Consider the following 23,080-nt stretch of genomic DNA (forward strand, 5'->3'; position numbering starts at 1 on the left):
GAACCCTCACACGGACCGCCGGCCCATGTTTTTTTAAATGCACTATACATGTCGGCCCCTTTCTCAGCGCAGGGGAAGAGCGGGGAAAGATCAGTCCGGTCATTCGTGTGAAGTCGGGCAGAATGAACGACAGCAGGCTGCACGACTTCTATTTTCCTCCCAACATTTAGAGAGCGCGTGCGGAATTAACCTTCCCGGGTCCCAGCGAGCTCAACAACACCGGGGTGTGTGCACACATTCCACACATTGCGTAAGGCCTCATCATGAATATAGATAGTAATGAGCTTTTCCCTCGCATGTGGGTTCATGTTGCTGAAAGGGGATTGTCCCCTCTGACGGCTCTGTCACCAGATGAAGATACGCAGTTCATCTAAAATTGAATATCACCCTGGCTGCGAGCCACAATTCATTATCTAAGTGAAGACGTGACTCTGGTGAAGTGGATGAGATTTAGAGGCTGGGTGGAGGGGCTTGAGAGAACGAGGCCCACAGCAGGTACCGATCACTCCCGCTTTCTCCTCTGCGTGCACCAGAGAGGAGAAGTTCAAGGCTGGTGATTCCAGGAGGTTATCTGGGCCCCCTAAAGACCCTCTGTCATTCAGCGCTTATGCTAATTAGGACCAGGAAGGGCTTAAAAGCTTTTAGTTAATGCTGCTTGACACTGTGCCATAGGTGATAAACGCAGTACAGTAGTGAGCAAAAGATGCACGCATGACTCATGGTTATTAGTCATTTTTATTGGGTTAATGAATAATACGACTGTGCCTTTATGTCTTTTATGGTACAACAACAATCGTGCACACTCTAAACAGAAACTATTGTGGATGCGGTCTGCCACATTACGTAATGAGAGTCCGCAGCTACGCTCTCAGCGCTGTGAGGATGTTCTGCACTCAGCATGAATGATATGACAGTGCCACTCTGGCTTGTTTCTAAACTGCTCTGGAGCCGCTGGCGTTATATATAAAAAAAGATTTCCTGCTTGATCATCATTATAACGGAGACATGGGCAATACTGTTGACAAGGCTCAGAAGGGCCCACAGGGCCAGTTACGACCCTTTCAATTATGAGCCATTTTCGCCATCTTGGTAAGCACAGCCGAGGCCGATGGTAACGTCCTGGTGTCAAATTCAGACCCGCTCGTAAACGTACGTTGCTATTTTGCCCACGTGGTGACCCCTAAAAATCTGTCATTTGTAGTCTCTCACACTGGTCTCGTACACAGCACCTGTCTGACATCCCACCTGGAGGTCTGGAGGATGTTCAGCTTTGTTTTATCTTCATCCATCGCTTAGGGTCGGAGCTGTGCTAGCAAACTGTGCCCCCACCTGACCCGTGAGCCACCGGGGCCTGGAGTCTTCCTGGGTTTACTGAAGAACAGACTGGCGTGCCTGTTTTTAGCTAAGGCCACCTGATCACCAGGCCTGTGCCGAAGCAGTGCAGGGGTCAGGGGTCAAAGAACTGTCAGTCTACGAAGGGCTAACTGGGTCAATAGGGTAATCAGATTCTCCTGGTTTGGCTAAATGACACAAATTTGATATAAACTGGATTTATGATTTATGTTCTGTACCTACATAATGATGCATTTACTGTATAATTAGTGCAGGTTTAAGTAATATTAGATTGTGTTTAAATGCATTTGCTGACATGCTTAATAATTATTGCTCTAATCTGTTAAATGTGTGCTGGTAATTTACTGCCTGTTGGCATAGTTACCGTTCTTGGAGTGTTTGCGGAGGCTCGAAGGCGTGCAGGAAAAAAACAGAAAAACAATTGAATCCATGTTGCTGAAATGGAGAAATACAGCAACTGTAACTGTAAGTCAAGCGCGCGTCTCGCTCTGTAGTAGCAGCTGCGACCGATTCAAACGATGCAGATCACTTTTAATTTAGATATTCAGAGCAGCTATGTTTTCTGCATCATCCCTCTTCAGTCAGCACTTCCCCCCCCCTCTGCTTCGGTGAGGGGAGGGTGAGAAGAAGACAATGAGATGAAAGGGGAGCAGAACGCGAGGCTGCGTTAATGCAGCGTCGGAGATAAGAGCGTGACGGCGGGCGCCGGGGAACGCACGCACGCCGCGGCTCTCAGGTAGATCGTTCTGAGATTTGCTGCCTGATGTGAGCAGTGACTTAAACAAACAGAGTCAGACTCTTTTATTATACATTTATACTGCACCATCAGCCTGCTCTCGCTGTTGGATGCTATAATTGATGGTCCTGCCCCCAATTAGAACAGTAATTATACCTGCTGTTCTGTAGGAGCCATCTAACTCCAGGGGGTTAAAGTGGTGTTTTCCCTGAAACACACACCATCATTACTTGCCACAGTAATGGTAAATGTGCAGTAAAACAAATGCAGGGCTACAAATGAATGAACGGGACAGACGAGGCTGAGCTGAGAGGGTGCTGGTGCTGAGGGGCAGTGGCTCCATTTGGATATAAAAGGACTTCTGCTTGTGTGAGCAGTTTTGTAGGACACGTGAGGCTGCACGCACAGCTGTGACTATTGAGAAAGATGGCAGAGCTGCCCACCAGGCCCGGGCAGAAGACCCACTGAGTGGGCATACGCAATTCAATTTTATTTTTGTAGCGTCTGTTGCAATCAATATGGTCTTGAGGCACTTTACAGAATCCCAGAGTCTGACCCCCCCCCACCCCCCCAAGCAGTCCCCGCGTCATGATGCGCTCATCCAGTCAGAAGACAGATGCGTGCTGCCGTCTTCTGCTGCCTCATACCTCTCTGTACTTTTGGATTCATAAAAACCTTGGTGCATTTCTTAGAGGCCTTAAGCATAAGGTGACTTGTGCACTCAGCACAACGCCGTAATGGTCTCAGGCCAATGACGCACTTTTGGCCCAAAAAATCCACAAATAATTGATGGCAGAGCAACAACGAGGCCCAAACTATAGTTTGCCGTGAGTTGTGACCACAGAACCGCGGAACAGGAGATAACCAGTGGTAAATATAGACTGAAAGATGTTGAACACAGTTTTGCAGATTGAAATATCAGTTCACAATGTTCTGAAGCAGCTATATGTTCTTTTTGGTCTGCCATCATATTTTCTTCTCCATTTGTGACACATCATTCCCAATAAATAAATAATAAACAGCAATGGTTGACACCGATCCAGAGAGAAGCCGACTTTACCCTTGGACACTAGGGTTGGTGTGCTGGAAGAGCTTTTCTTTCTAGCCAGTTCTAGTCTTAATAAGTTCAAAATTCCTCTTGTTGTTCGTTTTCCCACCAGCTTTACATCAGTATGGTAACATCAGTGTTGCTCACACATACAGAATTGGCCACTCCTTCCAAAGCTGGTGTAGCTTTGCTCCAGTTACCCATTTCACATTAGGTCACCGTAATCGGCCTCGATTCTGCAGGGGGATGTTTTAACAAGCAGAAATGGTTGTTGATGTGCTGGTGATCCACACAGGTGAGTGCGCAGGTGAAGCTCCTGGGCCAAAACATTCAAGCGTCAAACGTCAAACGAACCTCTACAGATGTTACAGATCCGCAGATTAGCGTGGCGACACTAGCGTTTGTTATTGCCCTGGGTGTCCAGGGTGTGCGTTAGAGGCTGGGAAGGGGTCAACCAGTCCAAGCTGGTTCAGGTTTCCATTCATGAATGATGGAGAATTTTTTAGTTTTCAGCCACAACACAGATTGTGAAGCAGTAATAAGGAGCCAAACCTTCACCAGCTCTTGGACCTTGTGTCATCACAAGCAGCAACGCTAAGAAATTTTCAACTTTAAAAACTATCTTAACTCTGAGGCATTATCACCTCGTGGGATGCTCTGATTAACCATTCCCAACCACTGCTTCTTTTGCATAAATCCCCATCTCTGCTGCTGTGAATAATTCATGACCGACTGGAGAAGTGAGAAGACTTTGTGCTGGAGGAGAGAGAAGTGAGCCGGGACAAGGTTCCATGTCGCGTTGAAGGTTTATATAAGTAATCAGCCAGTCAGCCACTTCTTTTTACAGCGAGTGCAACAACCAAGTAATGTCTAAACAGCTTTTGCGAGTCAGTGCTGCAGAGTACCGACGTGGCACGCTGGAAAGCTTGTATGCGTATTTGTCGAATCCGTTTAAAGATGATAATTGCACGGAGTTTTGCACAGTGAACTGGTGAGGATACAGCTGTAGGGTCCAGGCATGACTCTGCTGCAGATGGGCCCATTATTTATCAAGCCAAATCCATGAACACCTTGTTATTTTCACCTGGATGTAATGGACTGTGGATTGCTCATAATACACGTCCTATAACAACATTACTTCATCTAGAGCGATAAACTATTCTGTTTTTCTAACCTTTAAATGCCCTCAGCTTAGGTCTTGTGTAATTTAAAACAAAAAACAAAGCCCTACTTAATTTGAGATTCATCGGATTAAAGCAAAGGCGTTTTCTCCGACTTCATCCTTCAGAGCAATGAAGAGACCATAATGGTGTGACCTTTGACCCCTTTTTCTCAAAGGCACAAATGAGATGCAGATGAAGAGGATGTGGCATATGTCATAGCTGAGGTTTAGCCACGCCGGAGATCGTAAGTTTTAATTTAATGCTGAGTCGCCACAATTACAGGCAGATTTCTACGTGCTGATTGGTGGAGAGGTCAGAGTGGATGGAGCTGTCCAGGGTCCTGACCTGTCACGTCCCAGCTTTGGACTTCATAAGAGGAGCGACAGGGTTAACAGCTGTTTCACTGGGTGTTTTGGTCTTTTTAACTTTCACTGAGCTGATGGTAGCTTATTGAATAGCATTTATCCACCTCATGTAAAACCAAAGGGGTTTGAAACTTTAGCATTACAGAAATTCCCAATTGGCCGTCAAAATGCAAAGAAATGGATCCTCAGGAATTCAGGAAGTCTTCTTGTGAGAAGAGCCTCAGTGTTGGTGGCTCCTGGGAGCATTGTTCTTATTAATCAGAAAGCTATTTGTGATGCTGCATTAAACCAGCGGATGTCTAAAATATGAAAAATGATGATTACCTGGGGCAAATCGATGATGATCACCGCACTATTAATGGTCCCTCTGCAGGAACAACATCCATCAGCGTTCGATTCAGACTGGGAAGGAGCTCCAATTTAAAACCAGCGATGAAAGAATAAAAACAAACCCTCGCGTTTGCTTTATCGTGCCTGATTTGATATCAGGCAGAATAAATAACAGGGAATCAAATGCCACATTGTGTTTTATTGCTGAGAATACGGTGTTGTGTGAGAGCGGATGCCGGCTCAGACCGTGAACGAGAGCAGGAGGGAGCCTGCGGAGTCAGGGGTGATGCTGTACTACAGCTTTCCCCCAGGGTCGAAAACACTGATCACTCATTGACCTTGCCCTCTCTGAGGTCATCAAGCAGCAATGAGCTCCCTGGCATTGACTGCGACCGTGCATTCATCTCCCCGTCGCTTTTCCCCCCCCGAGGAGAAAAAAATCCATATGTCACCTGCAATTTATGGTCTGCTTCATACACGTTACCATACATGAATAAGTTATCCTGTCGGTGTCAGCGGTGCTTTGAGCCGGTTTGATAAGGCCCCAGTGTTTGTGTGTTTGTGTATGAGCACACACGGGGGCCCGGGGGAGGGCTTTATTTATGCACAAGGTAGTAGTTTCTCAGGTGATCGCCGATTTCCTGCTACCCTGATGTGTGTGACTGCAGCATAACCTCATGTAAAAACACTTATATGAATATTAACCTTGATTTTTGTTCCGTTTTTGTCTTTTTGCATGTAGATATTAGGCAAGACTGGTCAAGAACCTGTTGGGATGTTTGACAAGAAACTGCTTGTATATAAATATGTGGTATGCAGGATAATATTGGTTAGGTTTGAATTTAGGAACACGCAGACATGCGTGGTGGTGGTCAGGATGAAAAGAGCAGGACTCTGTACACACTGCTGGCAGTTTTATTATTAATGGATGTCTGCTGTACAGTTGTTGATAGTTCTAACATCAGGCCTGACAAACAAGTTATTTTCCAAGTAGAAAGTTAGAATATAACTTGTTTTGAACTTTAAAACGGTTTCAGCGCTTCTCTCCGCTTGTTGTCCGTTTATTTGTGGCTACCAGACTGTAATATTGCATTTGCAGGCATAAGCACCACATCAGATGCGAGAAAATAATCAAGTGTATAACAAAAATGAAATTGTCCATGTGAACAATAAGTTAGGAAGGCTCAGAAGGTTAGAAGAGATTCATTGTCTTTCTGCGAAGCAATCACAAGTCCCCGAGAAGATTGTATGTGAGAGAACAGGCAGACAGAGAGAAGAGCGTGTGAATTTACAGTGTGTGTGTGTGTGTGTGTGTGTGTGTGTGTGTGTGTGTGTGTGTGTGTGGCAAAGCTGCAGAAAGAAGAGTGGGAGGAGATAACGAAAGAAATGGGCATAAAATAGAGGGAGGAGATGAGGGGAAAGCAAGGAAAGAAGGAAGGAAGGTGGCAGGCAATAAAGCGCCCTATCACTCTGGTAAATGAGTGTCCTTCCTGTAGAGGATCCTCTGGGAAACGCGGCCTCGTCCGTGTTCATCCGTCACAGGTTGAGCACGGATCCTGGATCCCTCCACCTCCGCTCACACGCTTCCTTGGCGAGGAAAGCAGCAGTCGCACAACTGCCGTTTGTGGGTCAGGCTGCTAATTACAACCCACTTTACTTACTTCTACCACCGAGGTTGGAGTCAAATTATCAAATTATCACCTCATTAATAACATTCGTGCTTTTATAGTAAAACAAACATGTGCGGCTGTTCACCTCAGTCTGAGCTTTAACCCAAAAGCCTGTTGTTGACGTGGTCTCTGCCAAATGCTGGAGCAATTATCAGGCTCTTTAGCTGCTAAATGCTGCACAGTGAACAGACAACCAGTTATTGGGCTGTTTGTGTCTGATTTTTAATAGGATTAATTGAGTGCAGCTAATCGAATTTTAATTAATTCTGGATAGAGATCAGGTCAAAGAAGAAGAGATTAAATATTCTGTGTGGATCTCAATAAAGTTTGAGGATTCCGATTGGTCTAAATTAGGGCTGCGTGATGTACAAAAACTATTACTGATATTGAGAACATTTTAATTCATCAGATAATCATTTGCAGCCTAAAACAGCCACCAATATTCTCATTCTAACGCCATTATGAATGATTCCGTATCGTCAGCATGCTGACAGCAGGGTAAATGTGCCCGCAGATGGTTAACTTATATCCAAACCAAATTCTCAGATGAGCTTCAGATGCACATTTGGAGAGTTTGTAGATGAAGTCTTTGCTAAATAAAAGGGTCTGTGTATTTGGAAGGAAAAACTGATCTTCCCTGGTGGGATTGATTTGTGTGGTGTGCAGAGCAAGAGTTTTTGTGAGTCGATCCGCAGACGGTGGGATGACAGAGCTGGTAACAAACCAAGAATCATTGCAGGTTCATGAAAGAATCATTGGGCACAAATAATCTTTTTTTTCACCTAATGATATGAAGGTTTTATACTAGAATTTAGTTTGACACACCAGAGGCCAGAGTGTTTTTTGTGTGTATTTCTGCATTGTGGTTCTGGTTAATGATCTTTGAACTGCGTTGTAGATTTGTGTTAACATGCTTTATCTTTCAAGGACCTTAAGTCTTTAATAAACCCACTTTCCTCAACCAGTCTGCGGACTGCTCCCTCTTCCCTATGTCATTTGGCTCTGACACTAACATACTAACCTTTTGCTGGCCCATAAAGGTCGCACTTTGAGGATTAATCTGTTCAAGAATCAAAAAAACCCTCCCAAAGTCACCTCAGTGTGGCTGTCAAATGTTCAAACGAGTCTGTGATAAGACTGGTTTATTTTAAATGTCTGCAGCCTGCGTACCTGTCCCCAGCTGACAGCTCGGAATCTGCCCAGCAGCAGACTCAGGGAGACAGGATCACCCGGGAGACTGGTCCAGCTCCGTGTTCTGTCCTGTGCTGTTAAACAGTCCCACAGGGACGAAATGTCTCGCTGGCCTTCTGCTGCTCTTTCACAGCAAGATGAGACAAGGGAGAATTCTCCCGTTGGCTTTTGTCAGGTCTTCATATATAGAGGTCAGTCAAACCCAAGGACACCTGCGGTAATGGAAGAAAACATTTTAAAGCTAAACGTTAAATAAATGGAATTTAAAGAATAGAAAAGCATGAAAATCTGCATTAAAATATTAATCAATGCCTCATATACCCCACTGATGCTTAGAGCGTGCCCCCTGCTGAGAGATCCGGGTGCTTTTACATGTAATGTATACATTAGAGACATTTTATGAATTAGTGTATTTAAACTTAATGAATTTTGAAATCTTCTTTCATTGGGTGCAATTAAAATGTTAAATCTCTATTTTAAAAGTGCCGCTCTAGTTCTCCTGTTATGTGACCTTCAAATGACTCCTGCTTGTATCTTTACACGGTTCCTGTTTTTAATATTCCAACCTTTAATGTTGTCTCCCACCAGATGTTGTCAGTAAAGACCTTCTTTTGAACCAGCTCCTTTGAAACGCGCTCATAGCGGAGACGAAAGAGGAAATGCAAAATCTACGCAGTTCAGCTCACGTTTGAAATATGAAGCCTAATTCCCCGACAAATTCTCCGTTGGCGCTCTAAAGGCTTAACCGCTCATCTCAGCTGCAGGAACGTCGCAGAGTCAAACGTAAATGAGCCCAGGAGCAGGTTGACCTAAACGCTGCCTGCCATGTCCTGTCCTGGTTGCTGCCAGCGCTCCACATTCACTCCGCTTCGTGTCGCTCCGTATCAGGGCCTCAGTTCATGACAGACCAGCTGAGAGCGTTGTCACCAGAGAGCTGGCAGCAGCAGGAAATATACTCTTCCAAGATGGTGCTACTGTACGGCGCCTCATCTGTGAGACGTGCGCTGCCTACACATCATCCCGGCGAAGGTTGTCCCCTGCCTGGAGTTTACAGGGCATGCACAATAGCACGTTAGCACGTTAGCATTCATGGAAGCTGACAACAGGCGGTCCTCTCAGTCCGACCTCCCATCGGACAAATCCCAGGTTAGAAGATTTTTCCCGTTAGATAACATGAACAGACTGGAGAGCTGGAGCTTAGACACAAACCTAAATGGTGGCTTTTGTTGTTTTAATGGGTCTGTTTGTACAGACTCTCTCCTACTGTGGTGAAAACTGGCAAATAAACAAGATTTGTGTCTGAAAGCAATAAGTGTGCGACCTTTTCAAAGTCAAGACTGCAGAGACTCGCAGACACATCTGACTGGATTCCCTACAGGATGAATATGTGGACCAGACAAGCCAACCGCAGGCGGGAGTTCAGGACACAAGAGTTTGACATTTCTCTGAACCGAAAAAGCCTTCAAAGAGCTTATCTGGTTCTGAAGCATCAGCTGACCTACAAGGTGACACTGGCAAAGGAAAAAGCAGTTGTTGTTGTTGTTTTAGGTGGATGCACCTGGATGTTGGGCCGTAACCCTGCAGTAGGTTTGGAAATTTAAACCAGGCGGCAAGTGGGATCCTTTTGGCTTCCTCTGATCCTCTTATTCTCTTTATTGGTTAAACAAGCTTTGAGATTCACCCTAATTAGATCATTTTGCAGCACTTTTTTGGGGAGGGGGGAGGATCTGTGCATATTTAATACGACTTTGTGTAATCCTCACATCAGCCTCTGCCGCTGCTGTATATGTGTGGCTGTTAATAGGCTCCTCCCCCTCCCTCTCGCTGTCCCAGTGACCATGGCTGCCCCCCTTTTGGATCCACCACCCAGTCATGTGCAGTACACTGAATCCTAAATCCCAATGCTTTAATCCTGTCATAAAAATGAGAGCAAAGCAGAATATTAATTTCATTTTTGTTTTCGGTGCCGGGGCCAATTTGAGGAGCGAGAGATGCGTTACATCCCCTGATCTTTCCTCCCAGTGGATTTAAGTGAGACCATCCCTGAGAAATCCATTTAGAATGATTCTCCAGACAGGAACATGATGGCGCTCAGGCTGTTATAGTTTAAGTTTTTGTGGCAACCTCTGATCCAGCAGCATGTTACTCTTTAAATTTGAATAATTAGGCAAAGTTTAAGTCGACTTGTCCACTTGTACCATGAAGTGAGTCTTCTGCATATATTGCAAGCAATGAGGGGGTTTATTTGCATGTGACTGTCACTGTCCCGCTGCATGTTGGACAAAGTCCAGTCTCTGGGGGTCAGATAGCATTTTAAAAGCGATAAACACACACAACCAGATTTAATCCACCCTGAAAAGAATTGACCCCAATATTTTCAAAATGGGTTACAAAATGAAGCCACTGTGATCCTTCCTTTTATGTCTGGCAGTCAGCATTTGCCTTTTCTCCCTCCAAAGCAGACGCCTCTCTGAGCCTAAACCCCCAAGACGGTTAAAGCTTTGATGGCAATTTCGGCGAGCACCGGTTGAGGATTCACACTGGCAGCCACTAACCACTAGCATGCGATAATTCCCAGGGGGCCCAGAGGCTGTGCAGAATATATGGGCTGTGTGTTTTAATAGTGTAGACACTGGGATGTGCGTGCTGGGGGTGCATGACACAACGGCAGCGGCGCGCAGCTTATACGCCGCTTAATGTCTTGTTTCGCCTAAAACCAATACAATTCCAAAGTCCTCTTTTTTTTTCTTAAGGGGGGTTCACAGCTCCACACCACCCACCCCACAGCTCCTGCTGCAATTCTGCTGTAGGAGGAGAGAGAGACAAAAAAAAATGCATGCGAGTTCCAAACCGTGTCATTCCTTTTTAAAACTCGAATCCAACCTAAGGCGTTCTATCTTATTTAGAGTCTAATCTTATTTGCATGTAATGGCAGTGATTTCTACATGCATATTACTGCAAGGCAATCCAATAAACAAACACAGGGATTTGCGGCGTCTTTTCCCAATGAAACCCCACAAACGCTAACCGTTTTATTCGGCGACTGTGCTTCGCTCCGCTGTGGTCAGGGAGCGCCAGTGAGCTGGCAGAAGATGTTACCAAATGAGAACATGCAAGAAGGACCCGGCGGCACTCCGGCGAAGACGGTTAATGGCCCAGGGGAAACGTGCATCCTCTCTGTCTAATTACACTTGAGTGTGTGCAGGAGTGAACAGGAAAGTCTGCGGGGGGACGACGGGAATGAGCAAAGCGCTGATGAGAATCCTATGAACACCAAACACTCGTCTCTCTGAATATTTCAGCAGGCGCCAACATTTTCAGAGCCGCGTCACCCGCGTTCAGACGAAGATGCTTCCAGATTTTGGAATGCTTCCCACCGCAGCGACAGCCCTCCCTCAGCGCCCTCACGGCTGCACTTATTCAGGACTGTATTCCTCTGCTAATATGATCGAGAGGACCGTCGGCCCATCGACTCTGCTATAATGCGATTCTTCTCGACTATCTGTCATGTAGCTCGGACACATTAACATGCTCAACAGACTTCCCAAGTATCCCCAAAGATCTGCGCTCGTGTGTTGAAATGATATAAAAACGTTAATATATTCCTCAATCAAATAGAACTGAACACAATCTCTAGAAAATACTGATGTAAGAATTATACGAGGTGCCATTTTTAATTTAGAATGACAAGAGGGGGAGGATAACACTTGAAACGGTGAATAATGTCGCTTTTTATACCCACACGAAGCTCCAGTGACACAACCGTGTGACGAAAACGGGTAGATTCTCACCGAGCAGTTGGGATAACGGATGTTGTCCGAAGTGTTACCGCTGTAAGATCATGCTGCTCAGAGGAGAGCCATTCCGCTCTCAAGGCTGATGGCGGTCTCTGGGATTGTACTGTAAATGATGTATGAAATATGGCGGCCGACCAAGAGAAGCGGTGAGAATAAAAGGTGATTATTGAAGGAGAATGAAAAAGCCAATATGCAGCAGCTGTATAGTCGCCTTAGAAACAGAAGCTGGACCCAGATCGATTCCCCTCTCCTTCCTCACCGCCTCCCCCTGCTCATCACCAGAGTCTGGATGGGAAGTGCACAGCTAAGGAGACATTTATTACAGGACCTCTGTGGGACACACACAGTCAGGGGCTCTTGGTTCAGCTTGTTAGAGGAGCCGGTGTGGATCGAGCTGAAGCTTTGTGTCAATATAGCATCAAACCCCAGTGGGCCAGTGATCGGGGTTTTACTTCCTCATCTGTCAAATCTCTGTAATACACTGTGTTTTTAGCACTTTGAAACCTGCAAACTGTTTTTCACTGATTTCCACAGGAGTTAGCTGGCTAGTTTTTGGCAGAGATTCTCAGCAAAATGTTTTTTATGATTTTTAGGACTTTTCCCCCCAAGTTGTACCAGTCCCCAGCACTTATTCAGCATTTCAACCCTTATTTTATTATTTGGATTTTGAATCAAATTTAGCTTTGGACAAGTCCAGCAACGTCCTCAGAAGTTTCCTAATTAAAAAAGATTTTAAAGCCACATCTCTGACAACATTTGTCCTTATTTATTCTTTATTCTGTCATCTGGCTGCATTTTCCCCACACAATATCTTCTGAAAGCTGTGAAGGAGCCCAGATAAACACGCCGAGTACACACAGTCTGCAGAAATAGCCGCTCTAGCAGGACCACCACACTGCATGAGTGAGGTGAGCGAAAATGTCTGTTTCAGAAAACATTTTGTTTTGTGGATCAGAGGAAACAGTGTGGACACTTGTAAGAGTTACTTCAATTAATCAGGATGGGGCATCTCCGGCCACAAAGGAAGATCTTCCTTAAATTTGGATTTTGCTTCCTGTAGCCTGAGTAACGGAGATGATGCTCAAAGATTAGTTTCTGTCATTGATAAATGTACTAATCATGCCAAAAATGAAGCTCTGGTTTCCACATGGTGTCATCCTGATGCATGCTCACGAGTGTGCATGTGGCTGTTGAATCAACAGTGTTGATGATTCCATAATAACCACATTTCCAGAATAGCCTGTTATCAGTGTTTATAAATAGGATCACTGTTCTATGTAGAGGAGTATCTGGTTATATATGTTCTATCTTACTAAACAAGAAGGCATTTCAGAATTTCCTTCGGTTTAGGTTTATAAAAATGCCAAACATTGGTAGAAGGTGTGGAGAATACGCTGCTTTATGACTGCAGTCAACCTTTTGTCAACCCCTGTAAAGTTTAGCCTGCTCTGCTAAATGTGGCAGCTTTCTCCCACTGCAGATTTATTTCCTGTCTCTGATGTGCCTGTGTTCGTTGAGCGTGCTCATTAACATCACTCACAGTGATTCACTCACCTTGTAATTATGCGGAAGGCTGCCGGCCTCCACCACACAGGCAGACTGGTGCACTCACTCTGTGACAGAGCCGCACGGCCCGTCGACAGTAGTTCGACACTTGACCGGATTCCTCGGACGCGTGCCCGCTTGGTAGGCTTGCGTGTGAGTGTGGGAGTGTGTCAGGCTTTGTCAGCAGCAGCGCCTACAGGAAGTGAGCACATGGGGCAAGAGGCAGCACGGGTGGATGAATTGCAGCACCTTGTAAAATGCCGCTGTGCTTGTTGGCGTGCTGCTGTGCCCGTCCAGGAACACTGAGTCAGTGTAAGTGGCTGCTCCCTCACAGCGGAGAGGGCAGGAGAGGTCAAAGGGATGTCAGAGCTTGTAACGCAGCACAGCAGTGTAAGAATATGCACGGTTAACGTCCACGTTCAGCTCCCTGGCCTTATTTCATGTTGGCTGTGAACACGAGCAGACTGAGGATTCAGCCCCTCTGCCGCGACGCAGGCGGCATCTGTCGCAGGGAATTTAGAGCTGCGTCGATTTTAGTCGAGTGAATTCTTAGATTTCGTAACCTTGATGCAACACTGCTCCTCATTCACAGTAAATTTCTGAGCCTCACCGAACCGGCGAGTATATTTGATTTGCTTCTTTAAGCCAGCGCATCTTGTTTGCCTTCACGGTAGAAACAATATGAACAGCAGCTGGTAAAAAAAAAGACTAAAGGCTGTTGTGAATAATAATCACTGTTGTTGTGCATGACATTGTCAGGAACGTGGGGTTATATTTCCCTTTAGAAAGCACTGCCTCTGTGATAGTCTTCTCATTTCTTGCAGATCTTCTTGAGGTTTTAACAAAAATATTGATATTTGTCTTCAATTTTATTTTACATATTGTAATTTAGGTATAATCATAGCACTTGTAACTCCTTCTCAAATAATCTACCATTTCAAAAAACATTGAATAATTTCAGTTTTATGTATATTTTTATATGTAAGCATCCTTTCTATATATTAAAATCCTTCTATAGATTATTTATAGATGCTCCAGCTCCTCATAACTGAGGAGTTTCAGATTTGTTTAGACACCTAGTGTAGTTTAAAAATCCCTTTCACTCATGATTTTAATCTCCTGTGTGTGTGTGTGTGTGTGTGTGTGTGTGTGTGTGTGTGTGTGTGTGTGTGTGTGTGTGTGTGTGTCAGAAAAGAACATGCAGAGTTTAGCATTAATTTGTTACTCCTTATGTCTCTTTTAGCCATAAATTACGTTAATACCACATACGGTTTGTTAAATCCGGTAAACGGTGAACGTTCAAAGGGTCTTTTCAACCTTGTGTCTCCAGTGCACTTGTGCACCACCTGGTGGATTTTTGTGTCTGTTTATGTAAATATATCAAATATGCTGCAACATATGTGTCTGTCTGCAGCTGCATTGTGTCCAAATTTCCTCTTCAAAAGAAGATTACATCACTTTTGAGACTGACCAGAACAGAGAGGAGAGGAGGCACTCTTAACTCTAAACTCTGTTAAAAACTGTCCACACTATGGAAAAATATAATAATGGATAAATGAATGTGTGAATGAAAAACAGCACCTAACAGTGATTCTTTTTACAAACAAATTTTCTTTCCTGTCTTTCAGGATGAGGCCTTGTAGTCAGTAGAGCCGTTCTGATCCGACAGACGTACTAAGGACTGTGTCGCAGCCGCCATGAAAGGGTTAGGAGCCAACCGCGGTCGTCACCTCTCTGACTCCTGTGAACCAACGGGATGTCCGCAGAAGCCTCTCTGTCCTATGTCTTCTGACCCACACAGCTCCTTTCTGCTGAGCCCCACCTTTAACCACTATGGCACTCTGGATCCCCATCTCCACCAGTACACTCCCACCAGCCCCACCTCCCTGACCCCTGACTGCCTGATGCCCTCCAGCCAAATGACCAACAGCAGCACTTTCCCTCGTCTGCACTTCACCTCCCAGGCAGAACCGGGCGATTGCTCCCTGCCCTGCATGGCTGGAGGTGGAGGCATTGGTCAGAGCAACAGGGTGGGAACGCTTCCCAGCTCCCTATCATTGGGTATGGGTTTGGGTCTGGGCCTCACCGGAACCCCTATGATCACCAGCGGTTCTGCCACCATCTCGTCCGCAGCAGCGGCCAAGATAAACCGTTTGCCCTCGAACCTTTTGGATCAGATTGAGCGGCACCTGCCTCTGCAGCGCGATGGCTTCAGCACGCTGCAGTTTCACAGAGGGCGCATGTCGAAGCAGCGCAGCGAGAGCCCGGGGCGCATACGTCACCTGATGCACTCTGTGCAGAAGCTGTTTGCCAAGTCTCACTCTCTGGAAAATTCTGCAGTCAAAGGGAACTTGAACGGACGCTCTGCTGGAGGAACCGCAGGCTCCACGGGAGCTGGCGAAGATGGCGGTAGACCATCCCGCAGGAGTAAGAGCAAAGATAGGGCAAAAACTGAGGGCATGAGGCAAATACCAAGGCCTAACGCACTCGGGCTTTGGAGCTCCGATGATGCCCTGGATGACGTCACCAAAGCCGGTACTATAGCTGTGGGTTACCGCAACCCGCTAAGCATGATGACTCTTGGAAGAGCGGTGTCGGACAGCCAGGCCAGACATATTCCACAGGGCTACAACACCATTTCTGCACATACTACACTCAAGGCCTCGAAAAGCAGCAGTGACCTCAAGTTTCTGGCCTGCCCCGCCACACAGATCGGCTCCAAGGAAGATGAGGCACGAACCAGGGGCAGCAAGGATGATACCATGGTGAAAAGAGGCACCTGGTCCACTCTCACCCTTCACCAGGCCAGGCAAGTGTTGCAGAAGGGCTCGGCTACGGTCAACAGGACCCTTCTTAAATCAAAGTCATGCCACCAAGATCTGGCGCAGCAGTTCCTTCAGGTAGGAGGTCCAGTGAGTATTCATCTTCATCATCATCTTTTTGAGTTTTCATGAATATTTTGGTCATTTCTCTGAGGTTTATCCTATTTATCACTTCAAGCACAGGAAAGTTTATATTTCATAGTTTGATCACAACAGTTGATTCTCAGTTTTTACTGGTTTACTGATTTTACTTTAATGAGGACATTCCACACAATCATGTTTTCTTTTGAAGCACCATCACTGCACAATTCACTGCCTAACTTAATCCATTTATGCACATTCTGGGGGACCCATTGCATAAGGTACTATTCACTAGTATTAACTGTATTTTAGCAAATCCAATTTTTACAATAAAAAAAAATGCATTTGATTTGTGACATTTCCTGCAGATTATCCTAAACCCCAGATATAAAAATTTGTCCTATTGGTTAAAAAAATGCTGAATATTTTACTGCAACTAACTTTTTCAATAATATACATATATATATATATACAATATATATCTATTTTATCAATGTGTTTTTTGGCTCAAATAATGCATTACGAATGAGCATCCTGTATAAATTGGTTTGAAGACAACTCAGATTACATTGGTTCTACAGTCTCATATCTCGTTTATAATCCAGGTCCCAGTGGGGGACTGGGCAACCCTGGGTCGTGGGAGAGCCAAAGGGACTGAGATCCCCTGTCGAAGGATGCGCAGTGGGAGCTATGTGAAAGCTATGGGGGACGTAGAAGACAGCGAGGACTCAGAGGGGAGCCCCAAACCTTCCCCCAAATCCGCTGCCCGTCGCCACAGCTACTTGAGGGCCACCCAGCGCTCCCTGAGTGAGCAGCAGCCCCCTCCCCCTCCACGCAAGTGAGTGTCGCCGCATAAAAGGTCTGTTTTTGACTATCATGCTCATCGTTATATCCGTATTTGTGCACTTCATTAATATACTCCATTACAGTTTGAGCATTTGTTGCAAAGATTACGGAAATGAATATTTTCTCCATATCCCCAAAGACGGTCAGCAGGGGGCAGCATCCTGTCACAAATAGATGGACATGCAGCAGCCAACTTTACAGGATATGTTCACAGTGATCCTGTTTAAAGGGACTTAAAAATAAGACATGGTGTCATCAGTATAAATCAATAGGAGATGAAACTTTGCCATTTTTTCCACCCCTCCATCCACACGGACAGGCCTCGTTGCTACGCTCTCATGCGGGAGGATTATCTGTGGTCGCCCCTACAGAGTGCGTGCTCTATGCAGCATCTGAGGTCAGTGCCTTCCCCAGGCAGACAGTGCTCCCCTGACCCCACCCTCCTCACACGCCCTGCTGCTGCTACCCTGAATTCAAGTAACCTTCCCAGTATTTTTCCTTCACCCCCCCCCCCCCCCCCCCCCCCCCCCCCGCATTTATTTACAATGCAGGTACCCTCAGCGGTGTGTTGACATTTCACACGTGCCTGCTCCCTCAAGTCCTGACATCATGACACGCAAATCTCCCATGACAGTCACTCCACCACGCCCTCCTGCTTGGTGCACACACACACACACACACACACACACACACACACACACACACACACACACACACACGGTCACTAACACCAGTTGCCAAAAAACAAGCCCCAACAGAGACAACCTAATATCAAATATCACGTTTATGTGCGCAGCTCCCTGCCGTGCCTGAAAGAGCTGTCAACAAATCGGAGCCTTGATAACTTGGACTGCCTGGTGAGTCCGTTGGAGGCCCCACTGCGCCACAGGAACAACGGTTTCAGCCAATGCTCCAGCACGCTGGGCAGAAGCACTCAGGTATGTCTGCTAATCAATTGTCTTGGAACTCATTTGGTCTATTTCCACCAAGCTGGTAGCACATAACATAATTTTGTAATATGTTGTCCTTTATTAAATGAAGAGCCCAAATGAAACCTGATAATAAAGGTTCAGAGCCATGTTGACAGGATATTCAAGTGTATATAATAGTCTGTTCACACTATTTAGAGTCTGAGTCAACTTCTGGATGATCAGCAGTGTCTGTTTGCAGAATGTCGCAGCAGAATGAAACACGAGGCGAAACTCGGTGTATATTTTAATCAGCACATAGGCCGAACTTGTGCAAACATCCTTTTATCAGGAGGCACCACTGTCAGTCTGCGCACACAAAGCTGGCTTCTCTTCTCTTTTAAAGTGGCAGCGGCATGTTTTAGGAATTAAAATTCACAGAAAAAACAGCACGAGCTAAAGATGAAAACAGAAAAATGGTTGTGCTTCTTTAGGATGGTACAGCCTGTCACTGGCAGCCAGGAGATTTTGCCAATGGAGCAAAAATAATTTGACCACAAAAGTACTGTTTGTTGGCACTCATGAGTCTTTACAAAACCCCTGTCAGGACCGATCTAACGCATCACTCAAATATTTTTGATCATCTTGGAGTATTTGATGTAATGTGTTCATTTTCCACTGCTAGATTTAGGCCTCATCAACACGTTATGCCTTCTGTCCTCAGCATGTGAGTCTGCACACCTTTTTACAGGTATGTAGGCAGGGCTTCGGGTCCTCTGCCCCGTATGGCGAGGTGGAATCGCAGGCAGTGGAGGCTCTGGATCTGCCCGCGCCGACGTGCTTCCGGTCCCGCAGCCACAGCTACCTACGGGCCATCCAGGCGGGGTGCTCCCAGGATGAGGACACAGCGTCTGTGGACTCAGACTCACTTCCACCCATCTCTACAGGCTACAGCTCCAATACCAGTGAGTAACAGTGAAGTTGAAGTGGATTTTTTTTTTTTTTTTTTTTAGAATTCTTCAGATTTTAAAATAAACAATTATTAGAAAATGTGTGTTTCTTAAAACTGCAATGTGAGCAATGTCTTAACTTAATGAGGTTTTTGGGTCGGATGTGGCAGAAGCGCAGCACCCCCACCAACCATGTCCATAACTAATGATTGAACATTGCAATTTAGGAAAAACAATTCCTGACATATCTTTAAGAAAATGTTATTTTAATGACTAACAAAATGAATTCACAAGCCATCATTAAGACCAAATCTTGACCACATGGAGCCTGTTTGTTTAAGTTGATTTCAACTTTTAAAACTTATGGTTACAAAAGATCAGTCATTTGCAAATGTCCAGCCCCAATATGCATAATGTAAATATAAAAATATGTGGTTATAATGTGGTTATAAATAAATGTTATGTGGGCTGTTTCACAACAACTGAAGCAAAGATCCAACATGCATCAACTTTGGTTTAAATGCAATGTGGTGGTTTACAGAAAACAAATGGTTTTCTGTATGTTGAAATGTGTGAATGTGGAAATATTGACTGTAAATATTTTCTTATAACATCAGTAAAGCTAGAAGAAAATTGTCCCAATAAAAGTAAAGATGGCTATTACAGGAAAACCCTGTCTTGTGCAAACAATAGGCTTTCACTATCCTAATCTGAATGCCTTTTGTGTGTGTGTGTGTGTGTGTGTGTGTGTGTGTTGTGTGGGTGTGTGTGTGTGTGTTTTAAATACTTGTTTTACGTTTTTGCTTTATTGATGATAGGAAAGTGGAGAACAAAGACTAAACAATAACAGCAGCAACAATACCTCAGTGAATCAGACCACTGTAAAATGCATATCATAAGCTTTATTTCCATGCTTAAATGCATTGTAACCATTTTTTTAAAGGATTGTTTTTATTAAAATGTTTCCCAGTTGACAGGACAATAACATGTGCTGCTGACCTGTTTTTTTGTTGGTTTTTTTACTCCCCCGTTGGAGATTAGCTATATTTTATCAACAGTAAATATGCGTTTACCCAAGAGGATTGTTGTGCTTAAACATCTTAATCACCCCAGACAGTGTTTGAAAACCTCTTTTTTTCTAAAACGGAGCAGGAACCGGACGTCTAGAACTTATTATAACAATGGATGGACAATGAACGCGATTTAGGTCAAGATTTGAGTGCGTTTCCCGCGGCGTCATAAACAACGTAACGCAGGAGAACCGACCAATCAGGTTCAAGTCCGATAGCATCGATGAGCGGAACTGACCAATCACCTCCCGACAAGCAATTCACGAGAAAACGTGGACTCCAATCCTCGTCGTCAAGGGCGTGTACTACAAATCTTTTCTTCACAGCGTCGCTTACGGCAGGACACCGTAGCCCGTCTGCATCTCGTCCGTCTCCCACGAATGGCCAGAAAATAAGGATATTTCCAGTCATTCCTGGCACAGTAAGGTTTCTCTGTTTTTTTCCCCCGACCGAGCGCGCACGTCCGAGCGTTTATTGTTGTCAGCTCGCTGGCCGCGGCTGGCTAACCCGAGCTAACGTCAATGGTGCGGTAGGTTAGCTAGCTAACGTGGATGGAGAAAGAGGATGGAAACCCTGCCAGTTGTTTCCAAGCAGGCGATGCAGGTAGATGTGGCTGCTTCTCTCGCGGAGGAGGAAAGCAGACAGGGCGATCCCGGGAGCCGCGGCTCTTTATTACCTCGTATGTATCGACAGCACGGTGCCCGCGGCTAACGCAATTATCCACGCGTTATGATACGATAAATGGTCGGTGCCGACGTTGAAGCTAAAGGCAGCAGCATCAGCGTTTGGGTGCCGGAATACTTCGGCTAATCGATCCGATCGCCGGTGTTTCTGCAGATACCCGGGCTAACGTTGACGGTCAAAGACTGCAACCCAACTTTGGCCAGAGCCCGGTGGATCGTCTTTTGAACGCCGAACCGAGTGTCACCGGCGCAAATTGCGGCTACAGTCTTTAACTTTTGATCGGATTAAAGGCGAAAATAAGTGAATTGGGTTAAGATTACGCAATTATCCCCTTAGTCCACATATAACATGTGACTGATGGAGGAAGCACGATTCACGGCGTGGTTGCCCAATCGGATCACATACAAACCGGTGTCAAGGCATTTTCATTCCTCTGCTCTTTAAATTTGGTGTCTTTGCACGGATCTCCTCCTTTTTTTTTTACAGGTTTACATCCATCATTCTAAAAAAATAACGACCATCATAACTTGGGTCATCCACCTGTATTTTATACCCTAGCCAGTAACTGTTAGTTAACCTCACCTACACCTTTACAGACATTTTGGGTGGTACAGATAATCCATCTTGTAGAGTGATATTCCTCCGGCATTGTATGAGGTTCATTTCAACCACCAGGTGTGTTCACTGTCTCTAACATCTGCCATTGCATGGTGTTTGTCTGCGTTGCCATGGAGGGCCCGTGAGTCATCCTCCCTTCTTTGTATTACACACTCTTCCACTCACTGTGTTACACACTCTTCCACTCACTGTGTTACACACTCTTCCTCGCCGTCGTCGATGAGGTCATCTCTTGACTGAATGAATGGGTGAAGCGGCCATGACTTCAGAGGAAAGTCAACATCAGACAGTTTGGTGTCTTTACTCATTGTCAAGGCCCGTTCTTTCACATTTCTACGCTTCGCTCCAAAGTTGACATCACCAGACTTGCAAACAAAAATGGGGAACCGTGCAAACTGGGGGCGGCGTTGACAACTCTGTTATTATTGACACAATTCGGTTTCTGGAGCAGGTTCCAACTTTACTTGGCTCCGACTCCCCAGAACCTCCATTCTGGTTTGTTCAGATTTTTCTGGTTGTGGTATTTTAAAAATGTCTATGATGGATACATAATTGTACGAACGGTGCTAAGGTGCGGCGCGTCACCTGCTCACCTGCCACGTGCGGACGTGTCCGCTGATTAGACTGTCGCCTAGACCGGACCCACCATATAGATATGAGATCCTGTGCAGCATATAAGAATCCTCAACCTCATTTATGCATGGAGGAAATCATAGTTTGGATTTATTTAGTAGGTATCAACCGTTGAAGCGGAATGGGTGAGAAAGAGATGTTGTAATGCATTTGTGTGTTTTATAGTGATTTTCAGTTCAACTTTCCCACACCATGTTGTGTGGACAAACCGTATCATCTACTAACCTACAGCTGTGTGTCTGTCTGCCCATGACTGACTTCTGAAGCCTTCTTTCACTTGTTTCTGTCAGTAATCATGTGTTGGGGGGAAAAACCTCCAGAAAAATGTTGTTTTTTGTACCAAAGCTGGAAATCTACTCCATTTAGACCATTTGCACACCTCCGGTCTGTTAAAAACAGATGCATATTGGGGGGTCAATGCTTTTCTGCCCCTGAGACGGGTGGGAATCGATGTGTGGATGGAATGAACTGCGGAAACGGAACCACGGGACACAACTGTGGCATCCGTTTAGGCAAAGTTTCACCATAAGCCCCAGACTCTCTCAAACATGAGTGCAGATTCCTCCACGATGGGCTTGTTGTTGCAGTGTGATGCTGCGCGCCTGTAAAATGCTCCGCTCACGTGATTGCGAGACGTTGGCTCAGCAGTGGTTCTAAATAAACAAGAATGGCTTCAGTTGTGGGGAAATTTGTGTAATCTCTGTACAAAAAAGCTCATGTGTCAACAAAGTCAAGTTGCTGGCGACTGAGAAAAGTGTTTGGTGGTTTTATTTCACACAGAAACAGGAGTGAGCCTGGTTATCACCTCCCCATCATCTCTAACCTACTGTGTCAGCCACGTTCTCCACATCATCTTAACTGAACAGTCTTTAATTTGGAGCGCTGCGCACGAGGTGTAATAAATGGTTACAGCTGAGGTTTATTAGCTTATCCTGCCACAGAAACCCAGGATCTGGGCAGCTTATCTATCTCCTAATCACAGTTTGGCACCGTGCCGTTTGGTTAAGGATATGGAGCCAGCCGTTACTGTACCGTGGTCTCTGTGCAGCTAATCTCCAGTTAGCCCAGTTCTAAATGACTGAAGACTCTTTGTTATACACTATCTGAAATCATACCATTCCAAAGTGAACTGTGGAAAATGTCCAAACCTTTCCGACACAGCGAATGTGTTGAGACAATGAACTCGGGGAATGTTGTGCATCTGTGCTATGAACACCACCGTGTGTGTCCTATTGTCAGCGAATAAATGCTCAGTTGTTTGCTGATAACG

General features: G+C 45.4%; 1 protein-coding gene across 3 annotated transcripts in view; it reads left to right on the forward strand.

Annotated features, from left to right (window-relative positions):
• dlgap4a (discs, large (Drosophila) homolog-associated protein 4a) overlaps window positions 1-23,080 on the forward strand; it is a 45,415-nt gene that overhangs the window by 15,792 nt on the left and 6,543 nt on the right. Inside the window, exons 2-6 of one of the 3 annotated variants that reach the window (XM_029834281.1) lie at window positions 14,827-16,098; window positions 16,707-16,939; window positions 17,267-17,344; window positions 17,744-17,885; window positions 18,580-18,820. In XM_029834281.1, coding sequence (XP_029690141.1) covers window positions 14,896-16,098; window positions 16,707-16,939; window positions 17,267-17,344; window positions 17,744-17,885; window positions 18,580-18,820 — 1,897 coding nt within the window. In that variant the 5' untranslated portion in view covers window positions 14,827-14,895. The remainder of the gene's footprint in view (window positions 1-14,826; window positions 16,099-16,706; window positions 16,940-17,266; window positions 17,345-17,743; window positions 17,886-18,579; window positions 18,821-23,080) is intronic. The other 2 variants (XM_029834282.1, XM_029834283.1) reach the window with 2 other exon arrangements.

Source organism: Takifugu rubripes, chromosome 3 (genome assembly GCF_901000725.2).
Source record: "Takifugu rubripes chromosome 3, fTakRub1.2, whole genome shotgun sequence".
NCBI lineage: Eukaryota > Metazoa > Chordata > Actinopteri > Tetraodontiformes > Tetraodontidae > Takifugu > Takifugu rubripes.